We start from the raw sequence: 20,172 nt of genomic DNA, 5'->3' as shown, positions 1-20,172 counted from the left end.
TCCCCCTAAACATGTGACATAGTTTATGAATGGCCCCTAACAGACGCCGTTGTCCTCAGAAATGGCAACGCATGATCTACGACGGCCAACACAATGTTTTGTGATGATGCTTGTCATCTCTATACGTGATGATTGTCAGTTTACAACAGGTTTGTCAGCTTGTCATTAAATTTTTTCAACAGTTTGACAGACAGTGGAGATTTTTAATACAGCGTGAATTTTTATGTTGGAAGGAAGTGGTAGTTTTTTATTTGTTGTTCAATATTTTTTCTTTATTAGATATAAAATAAAATTGATATAAATAGTATTAAATTTAATAGTATACCAATGTGATAATTACTGTTCACTGTTGGGGGTCATTAGTTCCCATTACTAATAGGAGGATAACAAGATGAGCATGAGGTCAGGTCGTTTAGCTCAATGTGGCAAATTCACCAAGAATTTATCACGATGATCTCCAGGGCAACCTGACATGGTACATTACTTGTAATGGTGTTTTTAGTCCACGTTACTAACAATCACCTTCTCCCCAATCCAATAGGATTGCAACATTGAATATTAGTTGGTAACGACGGGGTCCTCCACAGCAGGTGTTACTGCCGCCGCAGCACCAGTCGTCGGGCGGGTCGACGACCCCGGGCGTGTCGCACCACAGCGGCTCGCACCCGTAACGTGCGCGCGCGCCCACCGCCACCACCGCCACCACCGCCACCACCGCCGCCACCGTCGCCACATCCACCACCGCCACCACGCGCCCGCCGTGCTAGGCCCGCTGCTCCGCGACAAACCCCACGGTTCACCTGTAAATATACTCCCAATTCGCAATCCTAACGCCTAATTTACATTATTCTGCTAGTCATATTGATATACTTTAAAAAACAATTGATACACGGCCGTAGTGTCGTGAGTAATACAAACATTTATATAATGTTTTATGGATATTATGTATATGTTTACGAAAATGATTTCAGTTCAATTTTATTTTTCATTTCCAAAATTGTATTTAGTTTGTGCTTTTATTTCATGGTCATGATATATGGTTGGAAATATTATGTAATTTAAAAAAATATTATTTAATTTTAATGACTATAGTAAATACATATACAAATTTTACAATATTTTTAGGACTAATGTTCTCAATTGATGTCGCGATAACTTTGATGCTGGTGGGTCTGATACCAGCTACCAACGACACTCGATTTTCGACTACACTAGTTCCCCAAAATTTTAAAATAGTGTTCTTATATATTTTTTATTGTGCAGCTCATAAATCTTAATGTAAATTAGGCTTAGGTAATCATTACTTTACACCTTGACCCTATTTGGTTAGCAGTCGATACAAGAAACCCATACCATGTTTCTAAATTTATTTTTTAGTCTCCATTACTAAATTACATAATCCGCTGTGTATACTGAACACATTCGAAGAGTTTTATAACATTTGGTATAGTTATTCCTATATTAACATTTTGATACAGTAAATTCTAAATGAGTGTATAAGAACTAAGTATACAGTATTTGTAAATTCTCAATAAAATATTATATATACAGAATAAAAAATAAAAAAAAAACTTTATAGCGATTTTTGTACATAAGAGAGAGATGCCAAGACCTATATCGCTATGTTGTATAATATATACAGAGTTTACATTGTATATTATCAAACAAAAACATCAACAAAGTTATTTAATATAATATATGTATTGAAAATAAACAATATATGTACGTGTACTTTTAAAAATGTACCAAAAATATCTAATAGTAGGTGTTAAAATATGTGTCTATTGAAATGAAATACGTATGTAATATAGATTAAGTTATATGTCATCAAAATATATAATATATATAATAGTCTTGTCAATTTTACAATTACATCCAAAAATCAGATGTAATGTCTACGAAATAGGATAGAAAATGGCGTGGTTTTTCGTTTATACAAGAGTATATTTACATGTGAACAACATATTCGGATTATATAGAATGATAGGGTTGATATAACTTTATTTATTAAGAATATCTTATAATTCCTCGGTGTAGATTGTTCGTATCCGTAAACCTTACTTGCGGATTATAATACTTATTGTCGTATAATAAGAGTCCATTCTAAAGTGCAGTCTCTAAATGTTATATCTAAATTTTTAATTGATAGTTTGCATATAGTGTTATTTAATTTATATTTCGTGATGAACAAAATTTAAAACTACAAATTCTGTTCATATCAACTCATATTATATGTATAATAATGTTGCTGTACTAGCGTATTATATATTATATTTAGATATATAAATTTAGAGAATGGTACTTCAGAACCGACTGAAATGTATACATCACTTAGTAATAAATAATCTAAATTACCAAAGTATTCAACTGTTTTATACTTACAGTATAAAATATGTCTCTGTCAGAAGAAGTACTATGATATAAATATATGTATATATCATTAAATGAAATTAATACTGATTGTCTATAACGGTGTCCCATTTTATTAAACATTTTTTTACAAAATAAATTCGTTTATCAATAATATTTTTTACTAAATAGAGCTGTGACTGATTAGATTTCCATATCACTGTTCGTTATGACAATCCGTAAGTAATTATTACATCTTATACATTTTATAATTGTCTAAATCACGATTCATATTTAATATATGAATTTCTTTATAACAGCCATTGTGTTGCATATATCGCAAGTTTAATGTTGAAATGTATTAACTCAAAAAAATATTTAAAATAAAAACGACTTTATATATTTAACATAAATTCGATTTTCCGAAATTGATTTTTTGTGTTAGTACTATTTAGTGTTAAGCTTACATATCTTATTGATAAATTATTGTACTACACAAGACATTAAACATTTTTTTACTATTCTAAAAGAGTGTGTCAAAGACAAAGTGAAATGTATGAGATGTAAATGTACATGTGTCTATTCCTTATGTTATTTTACATAGACAACGAAATGTTTCGGAATTTTTTCTATTACATATCGTTCTGTTGTACATAGAGTAATAGTTTCAATTTTTATTGTAGACTTTTAACACGTCTATAAGTAGTTTTTTTTGACAAAGCTGTTTGTATTGTCGTGAATAGTAACGGCGAGAACAATTTGACGTTTTGTAATTCTTGCGCTGGAATCGTCATTTTGTTTTTTCTATGTGTTATTTTAATATGTTTATGTGTTAGCTCTATCATTTGTATAATATATGTTACTCAATTGCTTCTGTTTTGTCCACTCGCGCAAACTGGGAATGTAATATGCCGTATCTGTAACATGTTGTAATATTTAAACGATAAGTAATAATATTTTGCCTTTTGCTAATGGCAATGCGGACTCTGCAATAATTGGTGTTTTATAATGTTTTTCGGATGCGTTTCTCTCGAATTTATGTTTTGATGTTGGCAACATTGAACATAATGTGTACTGTAAGTGTTGCCAGTGTGCGAAAATCTCCCAAATTGGTAGAAACGGCAGCGGTTGGTTTAGCACGGCGGGGATATATGTGATGGTTGATAAATGTAGAGGTAGGCGGCGATTCGGTTCGGACGGTCGTGTGCTATAGGTAGTGAATTTTCTTTCTTCGTCGTTTGACCGGTGGGAGCTTGGTAGGTTTGTGGTAGTTAGCAAGAGTAGTTGCTTGTACGGTTTACATTGTAAACTCCTCGTTACTGTTTATTTATTTCCATTATTTGCAATGTTTTTTTTTCGTTATTTGATAGGCTGGTCCTTCACTATAGTTTATTTTATGTTTTATTCATTATTTATTCATTTGCCAACACGTACTAGTTATTTTTAAAGAGTGCGCGTAAAATGGTTTTTTTTTTTCAAATTCATTTTTTTTATTGATACAAAATTGTAATCTGATTTAAATTATAACTACGAAATATAATAGTCTTCCAGTCAAATATTATTGAGATATGTTATGTCAATCTGGCTTATAATGGGTAATTTTGAAATTCCGATGATCGCTGGTTCGATTCCAGACCAAACCAATTTTGTATTTACCGATATTTTAAAAAAAGTACTAAAGCATTTCTATCCGTTGACTAGTACAGGCTCTACTTGATTTGCAACTAGATGGCGCTGTGTAATATGTCCAGGGTTATTCTTAAAATAATTGTCAAATTATTTAGGCGCATCCTTTAAAAAAATGTCTGTAATTTTCTTTTCAAACTAGATGTATGTATGTTGTTTTATTTTGTATTGATAATATTCACAAAATGAATTATTTAAAAGACTGTATTATTTAACTTCCTTTAGTCTATATGTGGACATTATTGTAATGTAATTTGGACTCTATTCTCTGCATTTAGCCTCTCATTTCGGACGTTGTGCGAGTGACCCATATTTTATTAAAATTTCATGAAACTTAACACATACAACAGATAAACAGACAATTTTATATATATGTATACATGAAATCAAGTATATATATCGATTGACTAGTAGCTCTGCTTAGTTTACAACTAGATGGCGTTCTGTAATATCCAAAGTTATTTATCTTATTAAAAAAAATTTACGCACTCTTTAAAAAAAAACTGATTATTTCAAGTATATCACAATATTAGATCACAATGGTAAACTGTACAATATCTTGACTAATTCGAAACACAAACGGCAATGGTGAACCGTCACTTCGCCGATTTCACTTCCGCCTCCCACCAGTCCCTCGTTATAGGCAAGCACGAGCCGTCCCAATGCAGCACGGCTCGCTCTTGGCCTCGTATTTATTTAGCGCTATGTTAGTTTTATGTAATATTAAAGTGTCAATTAACACTACTGTAAAGTTCGTTTGTGTTCGGTAATATCTTCTAAATATATATAATTTCATCATTATCTGTTCAGTTCGATCGCTTCGAGAGTAATACTGTAGATTTGTTTTGTCATATTAGTTATGGTAATTTTAGGGATTTTATAAACTCTATATCGTTGAGGTATTATGTATTAATGTACTAGAATACTTGTCTTAATTTGCGGTGATAACGCCGCATTTAACTAGGTTACACAGTAGACGTTCGCCAGTTAGTCACGTATTTTGTTGATAAAAAAAGAATTTATCTGCATACAATATGCCATGGTGCACACAAGTAAAACATTTGAGATGTAACTTTTCAAATATTTTTCTCATTTTTGTATACAAAATTGCAAGTTGTTACGCAGTTCAAGTATATTGATGATGGTTACTACTGATCATCAGATGGACCGTCAGCTTGTCTGCAGTTAATATTTAATTATAAAATATCTTCATTTCAGTTTTTTTCACATATTAATTATTAATACGTAGTAATTGTTATAATGAAAGCATGATTATCATATAAATTGACATTAGTCACGAAAATAGATTAATTTTATCGTGTTATCTAGTACATAATACCTCAATGGATTATTGTAGTCTTTTCAATGTGACGGATTGACGAAATCGCAGTACGATCGGTGCGTGGGTTTCGTGAGTAGTGACAATAAATCGATAGGTTAGGTGTAGGGTGGAGGGGTCGTAACGTTGTGCTCGAAGTCCCCTATATAATGTCATTTAAACCCCTATTTAATCCCGCATTGTCATACGGACCTACAGGTCTACTCTGGAGTATCTCAATATCAAAATCCAATATTTTTTAATCGTAAGACTAAACTATATAAACGGACAGAATTGTAAGTTAACTCCTTGTCCACGATATGTATTTGTTACTGGTATTCGAGTATAAAAAACTATATATTAATAACCCATACTTATTTCCTAGAGTAGACTCGATGGTCGGGTTCTATCGTAATGTGACATTTAGAAAACTAAATATAGAGGTGCATTCACATGGGTATTTATTGAGAAGTCTGGCAATGATTGTCATCGGTAAGGATTTATTTCATGATGGTCAACAGTCTGGTATAGTGGTAGCTCCAGTATCTGATATACTGGCTTCGTAACTCATTGAAGTCACAATACTCAATTCTCAAAGAGTAGATGATAGAATTCTCTTTCAAGAATGAAGCATTTTTAACTATCCATGTTAGAACTCAATACAAATAGTTTCAAAGTCATATTTACTCCAAATAATGTCACATACGATTTTACTCGTTAACACGTTTCGCACAATATAATCTTATGAACACTGAATGGATTTATTCAGTATATATAATTATATGTAATGTTTATTTTGTATAAGTTTGACATTAAATGTCAAATCACTCATTGATTACCGAATACGATTTTTGTAAGTACGTGAGGGTAGTTTTTGTAACGGCGAAAGTGTGATGCGGTATCGATACTGTTTTTCCGTAATTAAAATCGTAAGAAATGTAAATGCTCAACGGAGATTTTTCTTTGTAAATGTAAAATTAATCACAATTCATGTAATATTCGCTAAAACTCACTCTAAAACTAAACTCTCGATTGCTTGGTATTGGAATAAATTCAAAATTAGAAATTTCGTTTACGTATGTAAAGTATGCTATTTTTGCGATTGGAATTTTAGTTTTAGAGATGGATTTAGAGGTATATAGAATTGTGCTCGTTGTCAAAGGGAGCTCAGTCCATGACCTCCGCACGGTGCTCCCTGGGTGGCGCCAAATGTGGACGTTATTCTATTCGCATTACGGTCGGAAATGGTCCCTCAGGGCTCACTCGGCAGAAACACTCACTCACTGCCATCACCATGCATTTGTAACTAGGGGTAGACAGATCCGATGTAGTGTTTCGAAGTACCGTATGTCCTTTTGTTTATGTACCATACAAAATGTCTCTCCAATAAAAATGTATTATAATCTAGATCCAAATAACATATTTATCCGCTGGAAATATGAACTTTAGATGTAACTAAACTAGATGTAAAATAGTAATATTTACAATTATAATGAGACAGACAACTTTATGACAGTCCATGGAAACATATGATAATTGTACATATGTATATATATAGGGTATAGAAGGGGAATCTACTAGAGTCCTTTCCCATAAACGGCTTATATTCATGTATAATTTGTGATGTAAAAAGATTTTCGATTCTATGAAAATGTTAACATTCAAAAAATCACAAAAAAATATGGAAAGGGCCTACTTTAGCCGCGCCCCGTCGGCAGTGTCGACACGTCGCGTTTTATACGCTACCTGGTCGTACGACGGGCTGCCCGCGTCGCGCGACTCGCCGCGAGTGTCGTGCGACACGACGAAAGTGTCACGCGACACGCTACACGCGTTTGGCGATGCGTCACACGCCTCAGGCGATTCGCCAACGCGCGTCTAGCATATCCGGACGGGGCGCGGCAATATTGTTTTTTTTTTCTTTTGTTTTGATTTAAATTTTATTATCGCGTGTGTGCGTCCATCGCGTATGTTTGTTGCTACGATGGAAAGGTTGAGATATTCTATGTGCGTGTGTTGATTGTTAAGCACCTTATAAATATGAAAACATATATATATTATAATTATGTATTTCGGTATGATTTACCGCGTCGCGGTGCCGGCGACGCTCTTCGCGATGTATCTAGGAGGGAAAGAAGGATAGAGGGGGGGGGAGGGAGCTTAGTTGTCTGCCGCCGTACTGGCGAGACGGAGGTTTTTTTTTATTATGTGTAAGCTACTACGTAAGTTCCTTAGACCGGCTCTTAATTGCGGTTGTGGTTTACCTTTTGTACAAGATTCCCTAATGCGTTATGTGGTTACGTACAGTGCAACGGCAGCGTGTCTGCTGGATTTTGCTCCTTATTATGTATTGTGTATGATATTCATTTGCTTACGAAGATTGCAACTGTAGTTTAAACGACCCGCGTACCATGTTGCCACGTTCAATCATGGTACCCTATGCGGTCCATCAAGACACTATTTCATAATTTACAAATAATGTTTATTGCATTTGAATAAACATTGCATCAGTAACTATTTGTGCCTTGAAATTTTAATACATTGGAAACCACGAATTGTTTCAAAAAAGTCTTATGTATTGTAATTGTATTGTTGCGAAATAAAATGTAAACGATGATTTTTGTGAAATCACAACCTTGTAACGTCGATGATATTGTAATCGGCTGCAGGAATAGATCTCTGGAATTGTGCAGCTTCCTAATTTAATACCTCGAGTTGGCACTGCACTCGGCGCGCTAGCGAACCACGGTTGCCGAACACAATCATGTCTGTTTCCCTTGGAATTTTAAATAATGCGTATTCCTTATTAATATACGTAAGACGGCATACCGATTCTGCTCATTAGCTCATCGTAGCGCGCACGAGTATTTTAAAAAAGTACTTTTTAATGTAAATATTTGTCGTGGAACGTACGACAAGTGTATAGATAAAGATTCAATAAAATGCCTTATAAATGTGTCGCCGCGAGGCGTCTGAGTGTCACCACCCGTGTCGGGCGTTGTCACACTCGCCACGCTCGCCACAGTGTGACAGCGCGCCGTCCAGAGCGTCAACTATGTAAAGACTGAAGGAATATGAATGCGAGTATTGTAAAATTGGTTTTTATATGTGTGAACAATGAATAATTGATCATTCAGAGCCTAACTCATTGTTTTGATAATGTACATGTGCTTCGCAGCTATTGTTTTGTGAAGTAGTTTGCAAATTGAGGTATGATGCGACAAATGGATTGTGCCAAACTCAACGGCATTGTTTTATTACTGCGTTGTTGATTGACATGTAACATCTGTGTCGACGAATATTTTTCAATAAAAAAGATAAAAAAATGTGTTTTGAACACAACAGTTGGGAGTTTTATTTACATTTATCACCCATTTTTTTTATAGTGTAGAAAAATATTCAAAAGACTGTATTCTCGCTGGAGAGGTGACGAGAGGGCTCCTCCTTTTTGGAAGTCATTTAAAAGCTAGAGGTGGACTGGATAGTCATCTGTATGTATCTGTACCTCAGTCTCACCTATTTCAGCCGTGAGCAGTCAGCAGCTGGCTTGTAAGATGTATTTCGGTTGTTGAGTGCAGATTAGGCAGCGAATTACAGGATAAGAGGCATGTTATCTGTGGAAAAATCTTCAAAAAACCATTCCCCGTCAGAGGTGTGACGAGATGGTGTGTGGAATTCTTACCAGACCAAAGATCTTTTAGATTCACGTTCTAATTTGACGACCTCGGTGGTCTAGCGGTTTAGCACACCGCTTTCCGTCCGATGGTCGCGGGTTCGATTCCTCGCACGGCACAAACATTTGTATTCATGAGTATGATTGTATCGGTCTGGGTGTTTTTTATGAATATGTATGTATTTACAAAAAAAATATCTATGTATTTGTATCAGTTATCTAGTATCATAACACAGGCTTTAGATGGCGCTGTGTGAATTGTCCTGGGATTATTATTATTATTAATACAAAACCTACTGCCGTTCTCGACAGGCCAAGATCTTTTAGAACAGAAGTTCTCAAACTTTTGTCGTAGACCCCTTCTTGCCATATTTTTGGTTTTGGGTAGACTCCTCATTCTTACCTGGTATTGATTTTTTGTAAATTTCTAACTGTAGTAAAGTTTAGTGTTAAAAACAAACTAAAAGCAACAAGATGACCGCTGTCGTAGACCCCTTGCAGTTTGTCATAGACCCCTGGAGGTCGATACAGACAGACCATTTTGGGAATCACTGTTTTAGAAGATGTATAGATTTCGCTGGTAAGCATCTTGCTTCCGCTTTAACCTCTTATCTTAAGTCATTTTTCGTCAATTCTTTTATGAACTCTGGGTTCTGTTTAGTAACTCCGAAAATCTGCCGTGAGGATATGCTGACAAATAATTTTTTAAACTATATTGGCCAGACTTCGTCTGGTTCAGGCACTCAAAAATATATAAATAAAAAAAGTTAAATTAACGAGTTTATTTATTAGGAATGTTATAAATAATAATCACAAATAGTATAACTTAGTTAAAATTAGACGAATCTATGTAAAGATCACAGAAAACAAAATACAATTGACGATAATTTAAACGAAACAACATTTCATGAATTTTTCACACTCTTTATACGAAATATAGTAACTACACGGCATATATGTTATTGACATAAAGGTTCTTTGCATAATTCCTATCATAGACAAGTTTTGTTATATTTAATATCTAGACTATCAATATAAAAATGAAAAATTGTGATCTTTGGTACATAAACTACTAAACTCTTACTAGACAAAATAATTTATTTTGTAAATAAATTAAAGTAATTCACCAACTGTAGACAAATGCCTCTGACTGCCCCATTTACTATAGTTTTCAATACTTATTGATGATTACGTAAAAACTTGTTCTGTGTGTCAAAGCTTAATTTCGTCTTGCATTTTTATGCGGGAACAGCTAGTAAATAACTAGCTGTTCCCGTGACTTCGTCAGCGTGAAATTTTATTTTATTTTTCTAAAATAAAAGTAGCCTAAGTTACTCCTTATTACATCTATCTGCATAAAAAAGTCCCGTCAAAATCGGTCCAGCCATTTCAGAAATTAGCCAGAACAAACGGACACAAAAAAATTATTTTGCTATATGTACTGTATTTATATTCATATGCATGTAGTAAAAAACGGTTATTTCAATATTACAAACAGACACTCCAATTTTATTTATATGTATAGATTCATAGAAAAGCACTCATGTTTGCAAACACTTTTTAGCATATAAGATAAAACTTTTCGCTGATAAACACTATTTTAATTAAATTAGAATCAAGTCTAGAGGTCTACATCATAATCAGTATCCTTAAAAATTAAACTAATTATTTACATAATAGAAACCATACAACATTCAAGGGATTAGAAAATATGAACAATATATCCAGATAGTTATAATATTATATATCTATTATTATAATAATTCACTATATACAGTTATTACATTGATTCAGTGAGCATTCTGCCATTTAGTCTTAATCAATTCGTCGTTATATCCGGTTTCTACTGGACTCCAAAACGTCGAATCGATATAGCGTTGTAGCGTGGTGGTATCATCCCTTATTTTTAATTTTTTACATTAATAAGCATACTCAATAGCTTAAGAATCGCGAGCATTTAACGCGGAGTCGTAATTAGGACTGTTATACACTGAATTTAAATCTACATTATGTGGAGACGTAAAGTAATGGAAGGAGACAGTGTTTTGTCGAGGCTATTAATGTTTACAAGTGGAAATTGTGACGGTGTAGTTTTAAAAAGTAAAAGCGGGTAGACAAATTTGTCTGCTCGTAGATTGTTTGCATCCACCATCTGCAGTCGACCTGTGACCGGGACATTTGTAACAGCGTCCAAATATCCACTCATAAATAACGATGTAAGAATTTTTTTTTATAATACAGGGGACAAACGAGCATGCGGCTCACCTGATGGTAAGTGATTACCGCCGCCCATGAGCACCCGCAACACCACCTGCAGGGGAATTGCAAGTACGTTGTCGGCCGTTTAAAAAGGAATAAGCTCTTTTCTTGAAGGTTTCAATATCGTATCGGTTCGGAAATACCATTGCTGGAAGGTGATTCCAAAATGTGGTTGTGCGAGGCAAAAAGTTTCTAGAAAACCGCACCGCCATTCATCAAGATGATCAGGATGGTATTTCAGTTTCTGGCGGGTGGTACGCAGGTGAAACTCAGCAGCTGGTATTAATCCGAACAATTCCTCAGAACTCTCCCCGTGATATATGCGGTAGAAAATGCACAGAGATGCAATATCTCGCCGCAAAGCCAATGGGTCGAGTCTGTCACATAGACGTTGATTACCAATGATTCTGGCTGCTCGGTTCTGAATGCGGTCAAATGGAAGTAGCTGGTATTGTGGTGCTCGCGCCCAGAGATGAGAACAGTATTCCATGTGCGACCGGATTATTTAAATAGGTGCAATTATTCTTTATAATAAAATCTACGCGCTCTCTCTCTATCTGTTTATAATATTAGAATAAATATTATTCATATAGGTTATAATAAATATAGTATTTTGTGATAATTTACGACGTAAATAGATATCTCATTAAATTCATTCTAATACAGCTAATTCACAATTATGAATTAAACATTTTTAATGTGTCTGGTGTGCGTTCTATGCACACCCTGCATAGCTGCCTTCACTTCTTCCAGAAACGACGTGGAATTGTGGACTGTAGTGCCGCCTAGTACCACTTTGACTCCAGGGTACGCCTGGTTGATCTGGTGAACACATAACGCTTCCTCATATGTGGCGCCACCAACTATGAATACGATGATGTCCTGCGGCCGCCGGCCGTAGCCACTGTCGTCTCCCCCAAGGGTGGGGTAGAGATTCTCCCTTAATTTCCCCTTTATTAGATCTTCAAGCGTGTCTTTGAGTAGTGGCGTGTGTTGGGTGTATATATTTTCCACGCCGTTGAGACCCTGAAAATAAATATAATAATAAGAGAACTACACGACTCTAAATAGTTTAATATATAAATACATCGTGAAGAACGCAATATTTGTTGTGTTTCGTTAATATTATTTTGCTTCAACAAAGCACGGGCCCCCACGAGCGTGGGCTGAGGACGGATGTGGATCCGTCCTCAGAATAATCATCGGTTTGTTATCGTTGTTTGCTTCACCCGAATAATCTTACTAATGTTATAAATTCCATTATTATCTAAAAACAATTCAAAATATCTTTATTCATGTAGGTCTATTACAGATTCTTATGATATATCAAATCTACCATACCATAACCTAATGTTATAATCTCTACAGTTATGTGACAGAGAACAGTTTTTTTTTACAAAAATAAATCCTAGGTCGATCTATAAATAGGTCGTTTTATCCGGATTCTACTGTATTTACTATATCCCATCAAAAACATAAATGTGAAATGATAGCCGAGTTTAATATTATGATATATATAAAAACTAGTTATATGAAAACTAGCCAAGTTAGACCTTAGGCTACAGTATATTAATTATCCTAAGTTATAAGAAGAAATTATATTTTATATTGTTATAAATACATTTCAGGACAGACCATTGAACTTGGCACCCATTTAGATCTCACCTCTTTTGTCGTAGAAGTCAACAATCAAGGCATATATCATAATATTAAACTCGGCTATCATTTCACATTTATGTTTTTGATGGGATATCATTACATTTTGTACATAAATTATACGAGGTACTTATTTATAACTATTCAAATTTGACAGGTTTATGTGAAAGAGTTTTTGAGTTATGAGGGGGTCAAAAGTGTGTCCAAATGGTTCGTGTAAATATACACACGGTGCTGCTCGCCAGTTCTCTTGAAACTCGGCTTGACACGCTACCGCGTGTCTAGATATGGAGCGTACCTTGAACAGTCTCTTGGTAATCTTAGCAGCGTCCTGCAGTCCGAACAGGTCGCTCTGCCTGGCGTGTGCCCCGCCGTACTCGAGCACGTTGACGACTGCCTTCACCAACGGCTCCGGGCACCCGCGACTCTTGAGCGCGTCTGTGAGCGCGGGCAGCGCGTTGCTGGCGTGCTTCTCGTAGCGCAGCGCGTATAGCGCGACCAGTTTCGCGGCATCGTGGTGGCGGATCGACTCGTTGGAGATCAGGGACTTCAGACGCTGGTGATAAGATTGATTTTTGCTTGTTTACAATTTTTTATTACATATTCGATCTAGTTATTATACTGCTTAATAAAAGCATATTAGGATTATATGTCTACACCACTACGACGGGTGGAGAAGGGTCGCGGGCAGCGATGAAGGGGGCGGGAGTATAGCAAGCTACGGGCCAGAGTGCATTGATACGACCGCGTGAATAACTATTTTCATTATTTAAATATTTTCTATTATAAATAATAGCCAACTAAATTAATCTACATATGATTAGTTCTAAAATCTACATATAATCAAATAAAAAAATACTAATACAGTGGACCCCTGGTTATCCGACAAACGTTTTGCAGGGCAGTGTCGGACCATCGAATTTGTCCGATTATAGAGTGTTGCCTAAGATCATTACATATGATCATAGATCATACTTCATTATGTATGTCAACTACTAAAAGATTCGTTATGATTTAGGCAGTCTAAAATATCACATTTTCTTTAATTGTCAGTGTTTTGTGCTTTCGCTTCCAAGCTGAATAAACAGTAAACAATGAACACATGCTATACTGCACTGCTATCTTCATCACATATAATCACAATCATAATCAAACCAAACAAAACCCATACGCGTCGAATACAACAGTGGTGATTCCTACAAATTCAAACTTGTTCAATCATGTATTAGCGACGATTGTCAAAAAAATATTCAATAATAAATAATAGACCATGTCGGATTACAAGGGGGCCGGATTACCGCGGGTCCACTGTATATATTAGTATCTCAACATAATATCCAACATTCAGATATCATTCTTTTGGATTCTTTAAATTGATAATGTTCCTCCAATAGTAGATATTCTCATATCTCTTTTTTAACCAAACAATTTTTTATCCAAAATAAAAGTTTATTTGAATAAAAAATTGTCTATTCTATTCTATATCTAAGTTTAAGAACTTTTATACAAAAGTATACACAACAGTCATAATTTTTTTTTAATCTACCGCTCATTCGGGTAGCTATCTTATCACAATAACAACGAGCAAGAAACCTGCGTGTTGCTCTTATATTTTCTTTCGTCTCTACTTAACAAAGTTACAAAATAATTAACACAACAGCGTTTTTTTTAATATATTAGATGTATAGCAGGTACCTGCAAATGCTTGGAGTGGTCACTCTGGCAGGCGATCTCCTGCTCCAGCTCGGAGACCTCGAGCAGGTGGTGGGTGGCGACAGCCGCCGACAGCTCGCCCACCACCGTCACGTGCTTCGTCACCGTGCCAGACATTTTCTGCAACGTTAATTATAACGTTATATATTTATTTATTTAAACTTTATTGACCAGTAAATTATGGTACAAACGGCGGACTTAATGCTATAGGCATTCTCTACCAGTCAACCTTCAGGAAGTGCAGAAATACTTGATGGTGGCTTAACATTAATTATATAAATAACATATATACAAATATTAGACTAAACTAAAACTAAACAACGTTATATAACTATATATATATATATAACTAAAAAACGTTATATATGTTATATATACGTTACAATATATGTTATATATACATTATACTGTTATTCGTGAGTAGTGGGGCAAAAGATGGCTGTCTATGAATTGTGATTCGGACAAAAAGAGCATTATACGAGCAGTGTGTGAACGGAACGGACGAGTTATAAGCATGTTTCTAACAATACATGAGCCACGCTGTTGGTGGAGCTCTGGCCACTTTCCATGATCTTCCATCATCCATGTTGATACGACACGACTCCAATTTTGTCTTTAATCTGTTTGATGTAACTGTGCCTTGTTCTACCTCACCCTCTTTTCTTCTATTATTCCTTCAATAATAATTTTCATAAATTCAGCATCTCGTATCAATTGTCTTTACATTTCCCCTCATCTATTTTCTATACGATTCAATTTCTGCCTTTTTTATTCATACATTTATTCTTAAATAATAGTAATAATTAATAATATACATTTATTTAGCAAAAAATAAAAATATAACTCATTATTGTGCATTGAAAAATATTTACAATAAAAGAACTTTATATAAATATGCTATACTAAATAAACAGCGGGCTCAATATTTTAAGAAGGAATAAGATCTTGAACCTTCAATCTTAGAAACCTTTCTATATCGTATCGGTATGGAAGTACTATTGCTGGAAGCTGATTTTACAATCTGGTAAAATTAGAAACGGTGGAGGATCGCAATTCATCCAGATTTTCTTTGCTGGTGCAATTCGAATCAAAAATCAAATAAAAAATAATTTACTCATGTAGGGCATTTTAGTAGCTTATGAACGTCAAGTTTTTTGTATAAATATTTTGTTCTCTACCTTCCAATTCGAAGTACATATTTTATTAAGAAAAAGTGGCACGAATTGCAGTGAATTTGCACAAAAAAGCCGCAAGTTGGGATGAGCAGTTACTGGTTCCTAAATCAACTTACTTTGAACAGCGGGTAGGTTTCCACAAAGTTCTTCATGTCGGAAATGCTCTCCACCTTCTGATGACTCTTGGCCTTTTTCTGGAACTCGTCCATTAGTGATTTCATCGTTTGTCCAATCTCACCGAAGTTCGAGTATAAATTCTGTACAAATAAACATCTATAAAATTCTCGTGTCACAGTGTTTGCAACAATACTCTTTGCTTGACCGATTGTTATGAAATTTTGTATATATATCTGGTCTGAGAAAAGGACGTAAACTCTTTACATACCCCAAAGCGAAAAAATATTGGTATAATTTTTTTAGACAAAATAATTTATTTTAATTTTTTGATGGTTCTGCATTAAAAAATGAAAATTTGAATATTTCAGAAATTATTTTGAATTCGCTTGTTACTTTGAGACATAGTCGCCTCACCAAATTCACCCATCTTGAATCCCTTCCATTTAATTGGGAAGCTTTTCAATTTGAAATATTATAGGCTGCCCATTAAGCAGGCCCTCCAGGCCTCCACCCGTGTAGCCATAGTTACCTTGGCGTAGAACTCGTCCTGCTCGGAGGCCAGCACCACTTCGCGGAAGTCTGCGGGCACGTCGGCCACGTGCGCCAGGCTCACGCGGTTGTTGTGGATGGTCAGCAGCTCGTGCACCATCGCCTGGTACGTCCACTGTACACGAACAACCACCACTCTCTCATTATCACACACATATACATATACACACACACACTGCAAGTAAATGATGATAAGCTTAAGTTATAATAACTTATTTGATTGTTTTTTTGTAATTTGTCATTACATAACAATAATTGTAAATTGAAAGAGAGGAACTTTTTGTAATTTGTAGTTTTAATAATTGTAAATTGAAAGAGGGTACCAGAAAGAGAAGGTTCTACTTAGTTTATGTGTCGGGGAAATAATATAAATTGTAAATATCGGATGCAAAATAAAATTATTTTCATACTTAAGTAGACGACCTGAGTAGTCTAGTGGTTTAGCACAGCGCTTTACTTCCTATGGCCGCGGTTCGATTCCTCGTACGGTGTTAATGTTTGTATTCATGCGTATGGTTGTTTGTATCTGGGTGTTTTCTATGTATAATATATATGCATTTACAAAAACAAAATGCGTCTTTAAATTGTACAGAGATATTATTATTACGTGTTAGCGTCTCCTATACAATACAAAATTACCTAATTAATACTAAATTTACATAAAGACTACTAAACTAAAAAAAAAGTCTACACGGCGGGTTTTTTTTACTTTAGTCTTGCATAAAATTAACTCACATGTCAGCTTCATACATGTATATAATAACTAGCTTTTGTCCGCGGCTTCGCTCGCGTTAATCTATCCCCTTAGGGGTGGAATTTATCAAAATCCTTTCTTAGGGGATGCCTACATCATAGTAGCTTTATGCATGCAAAGACTCAGCCCGATTGGTTTAAAATAGACAAAGTTTCATACAAGTTTTCATCCCCTATTTTATCCCTTTGGGGGTAGAATTAATCAAAATCCTTTCTTAGCGGATGCCTACGTCATAACATCTACCTACATGCCAAATTTCAGCCCGATCGGTCTAGTGGTTTGGGCTATGCGTTGATAGATCACTACGTCAGTCACTTTGAGTATGTAATATAAGTCCATCATGCAATAAAATTAAGATTATAAACTACCTGATTGAGTAGGGGAGTCACTGGGTCATCTCTCCTATCGATTATAAGCAACTGTGGAGTTGGTATATCCCCATTGAATGGGATATTATTATCTATCAGCACAGCTTCTCTTCTCAGGAGATCTCGAACTCGTTCCGCGAGCCGCGCGCAGGGCTCCGACGCCGCCTCGTACCGGACCACAGCCCGCCGTTTGAGGGATAAGAGTAGAGCGAGGAGTCCTTGGGAACAGCGTTGGAGCTCCTGCTGGTTCCACATGCGTCCTGATGATATTGAACAAGTTTTAGAAAAGGCGCTGCCAACGGTGGCCGCAGAGATCTACGTCCTCATGTTGGTTGTGGAATGTGAGAAACCTTAACTTTTGATAAAAATACTTCTTCTCAGCTTTGTAAGGTCGAAAATAAGTATTTTTTTGTGGATATGAAGTGGAATATTGCACCCGTCTGCGCTGATGGTTTACGCTGGCGGGGCACCAATGGAGGATAATAAGATGAGCATGAGGTCAGGTCAGTTAGCCCATCGTAATAATTTGGATAGATTGGAACATGTCTTACCACGCAAACAGCCCGTAATATTGAATGAGAACAGGTGTCGATCTACTGCGAGGTAATCCGCAAACACTTCCTGCACTTCCCTCACAGCCTCCTGCTCATCACACTCTGCGAGTGTCTTCACATCCGCTTTAGATATCACATTACTGAAATCTGAATATTTATATCTCAATTCAATAACATTATTCTGTGTTTTACAATGTGTATAATTAATTAATATAAGTAGTCATTTATAAATTACTCCACACCAATTTCAGTTATTTTTAGCTAGCTGTGACATCAGTTATGTCTTAACTGGGAACATTAAAATAGTAAAATTTTTGTAAAATTATTTAAATTAAAAAGTAGCTCTACAAAATCTAAGACTCCCAGAGGTGGGAAACTGCTACATTTCACCATTGATAACAGGAATTTTGTGACTCCTCCAACCCTTTGTTATACAATATCAGGATGATAGTTAATATTATTATGCAACAGAAACAAACACAAATTATTATAGTTAACATCAGTAAAAGCGTCATTCTAATCAGTTATGCAATTTCTAAGATACATTCATAATTTAAGAGCCCCAGTCTTGTCAGTGGAACTCTAGCCATTTTCCAGAATCTTAGCATTCTTTATAACTTTTTTTGAGCTCAGGAATGTATACAAATTGTGTCTACTTACATATAAAGTACACTCCATACTTTGGATATCTAAGCTCGCGTGATAACAGTGCAATATTCTCAGATGTTGGACGCAAGAATGCGATGCACTTCATGTGCTTTAAATTATCCCATTTGGAGTGACTGTCGATCCTCTCAAACAGGTACACTTCCTTCTGAAGTATTTCTGATTGGCTGAACACCATACTTACAATGCTGGTCTGAAAATTAGTGAAGTTTACCACTTATTAATGAATTCAAACTTAATTTATTAGATAGTTAAGAATTTTTATTTGTATCTTAATATACATAAATTCAAATAAAAAGCATTTATTAAAACATTTTATAAACTAATTGTCTTCTGTAATGCTGCCCTTGTTGAATACAGATATGATACTAATATCTCTGTACATTTTTATTACTGAAAATTGACAACAAATCTTAAAAATTCTATCACCTATATTTTTTTTAAGTTTATTCATCTTTATATTTTATAGCTGCCCCATGTAATTTTGTCTGCATCACACTTACTTGTCATTTATCATAATATTTCGCCCAAATTATATAATATCTAATTGAATTATAGCCCATGTACATTCTGATGTATAAGCTATTACTGTAAAGTTTCATCAAAATCAGTAGTTTTAGTGTGAAAGAGTAACAAACATCCATCCATAGTCACAAGCTTTTGCATTTATAATATTAATAATAAGACAATGAGGACACATTCAAAATATGTGTGTATGTCTGGCTGTCATTTATAGATAATTAAGTAGTGATTCATGAGGATGAACACAGGCATATATTATTTTAAAAATAAACAGTTTGCTATGAAATTAGGCTTTTGTGTTCCACCTAAAAATAAAAGTAACAACATGTATGTTTAATATAATATTTAAGATTATATTAAACATACATGTTGTTCTTTTTTAAGAAAAATCAATCACTCATCAAACCTTTTTTTAGTTGATAATGGATTAGTGCACCGTAAAATACGCTGGCGGTGCACCAGTGGAGGATGATATTTTAATAATAAATTATATACTATACGATAGAAAAAATATACGATAAATAAAAAACAGTGAAAGTAAAAGCAACAAATAACGTTAAAATAATTATACTCACCGTTTCTCTATCCATAAGTATTACTTTCATTCCAGGCCCACTTTCCTCCGTCATCTTCGTAATATACATCTTCACTGCTTGTATTACATTCATCTTTAATAATGCTAATTATTAAGTATTTAAATATCTTTAAATTTTCATTAATTTGTAAATAAATTGTAATAAATACATGGATACTATTGACTGCAATATATATTTATTTACAGTCAAATGTCAAATTGATTACTTGACTGACCGT

At 34.8% G+C, this 20,172-nt stretch overlaps 2 protein-coding genes across 2 annotated transcripts in view; one reads left to right on the top strand and one right to left on the bottom strand.

Moving 5' to 3' along the window:
• Nucleotides 1–698, top strand: part of LOC131848871 (ataxin-2-like protein) — a 47,237-nt gene extending 46,539 nt beyond the window's left edge. The window contains exon 21 of the mRNA XM_059198821.1: nt 588–698. Coding sequence (XP_059054804.1) covers nt 588–671 — 84 coding nt within the window. The 3' untranslated portion in view covers nt 672–698. The remainder of the gene's footprint in view (nt 1–587) is intronic.
• An 11,116-nt stretch (nt 699–11,814) lies between these two features.
• LOC131848857 (vacuolar protein sorting-associated protein 45) lies at nt 11,815–20,122 on the bottom strand. Its single transcript, XM_059198805.1, has 9 exons — nt 19,935–20,122; nt 18,832–19,030; nt 18,169–18,318; nt 17,618–17,877; nt 16,476–16,610; nt 15,946–16,086; nt 14,637–14,774; nt 13,240–13,497; nt 11,815–12,311 (listed from the first exon to the last, which is right to left on the bottom strand). Exons 1-9 carry the CDS (start codon nt 20,025–20,027, stop codon nt 11,970–11,972), a joined length of 1,716 nt encoding a protein of 571 aa, XP_059054788.1. The 5' UTR covers nt 20,028–20,122; the 3' UTR covers nt 11,815–11,969.
• Nucleotides 20,123–20,172: the final 50 nt, after the last annotated feature.

This window comes from Achroia grisella, unplaced genomic scaffold (assembly GCF_030625045.1).
Source record: "Achroia grisella isolate CSIRO2021 unplaced genomic scaffold, CSIRO_AGI_Agris_v1 utg598, whole genome shotgun sequence".
NCBI classification, from domain to species: domain Eukaryota; kingdom Metazoa; phylum Arthropoda; class Insecta; order Lepidoptera; family Pyralidae; genus Achroia; species Achroia grisella.
Note: the sequence above shows the minus strand (reverse complement) of the source record. Positions and strands in the feature narration are given on the sequence as shown.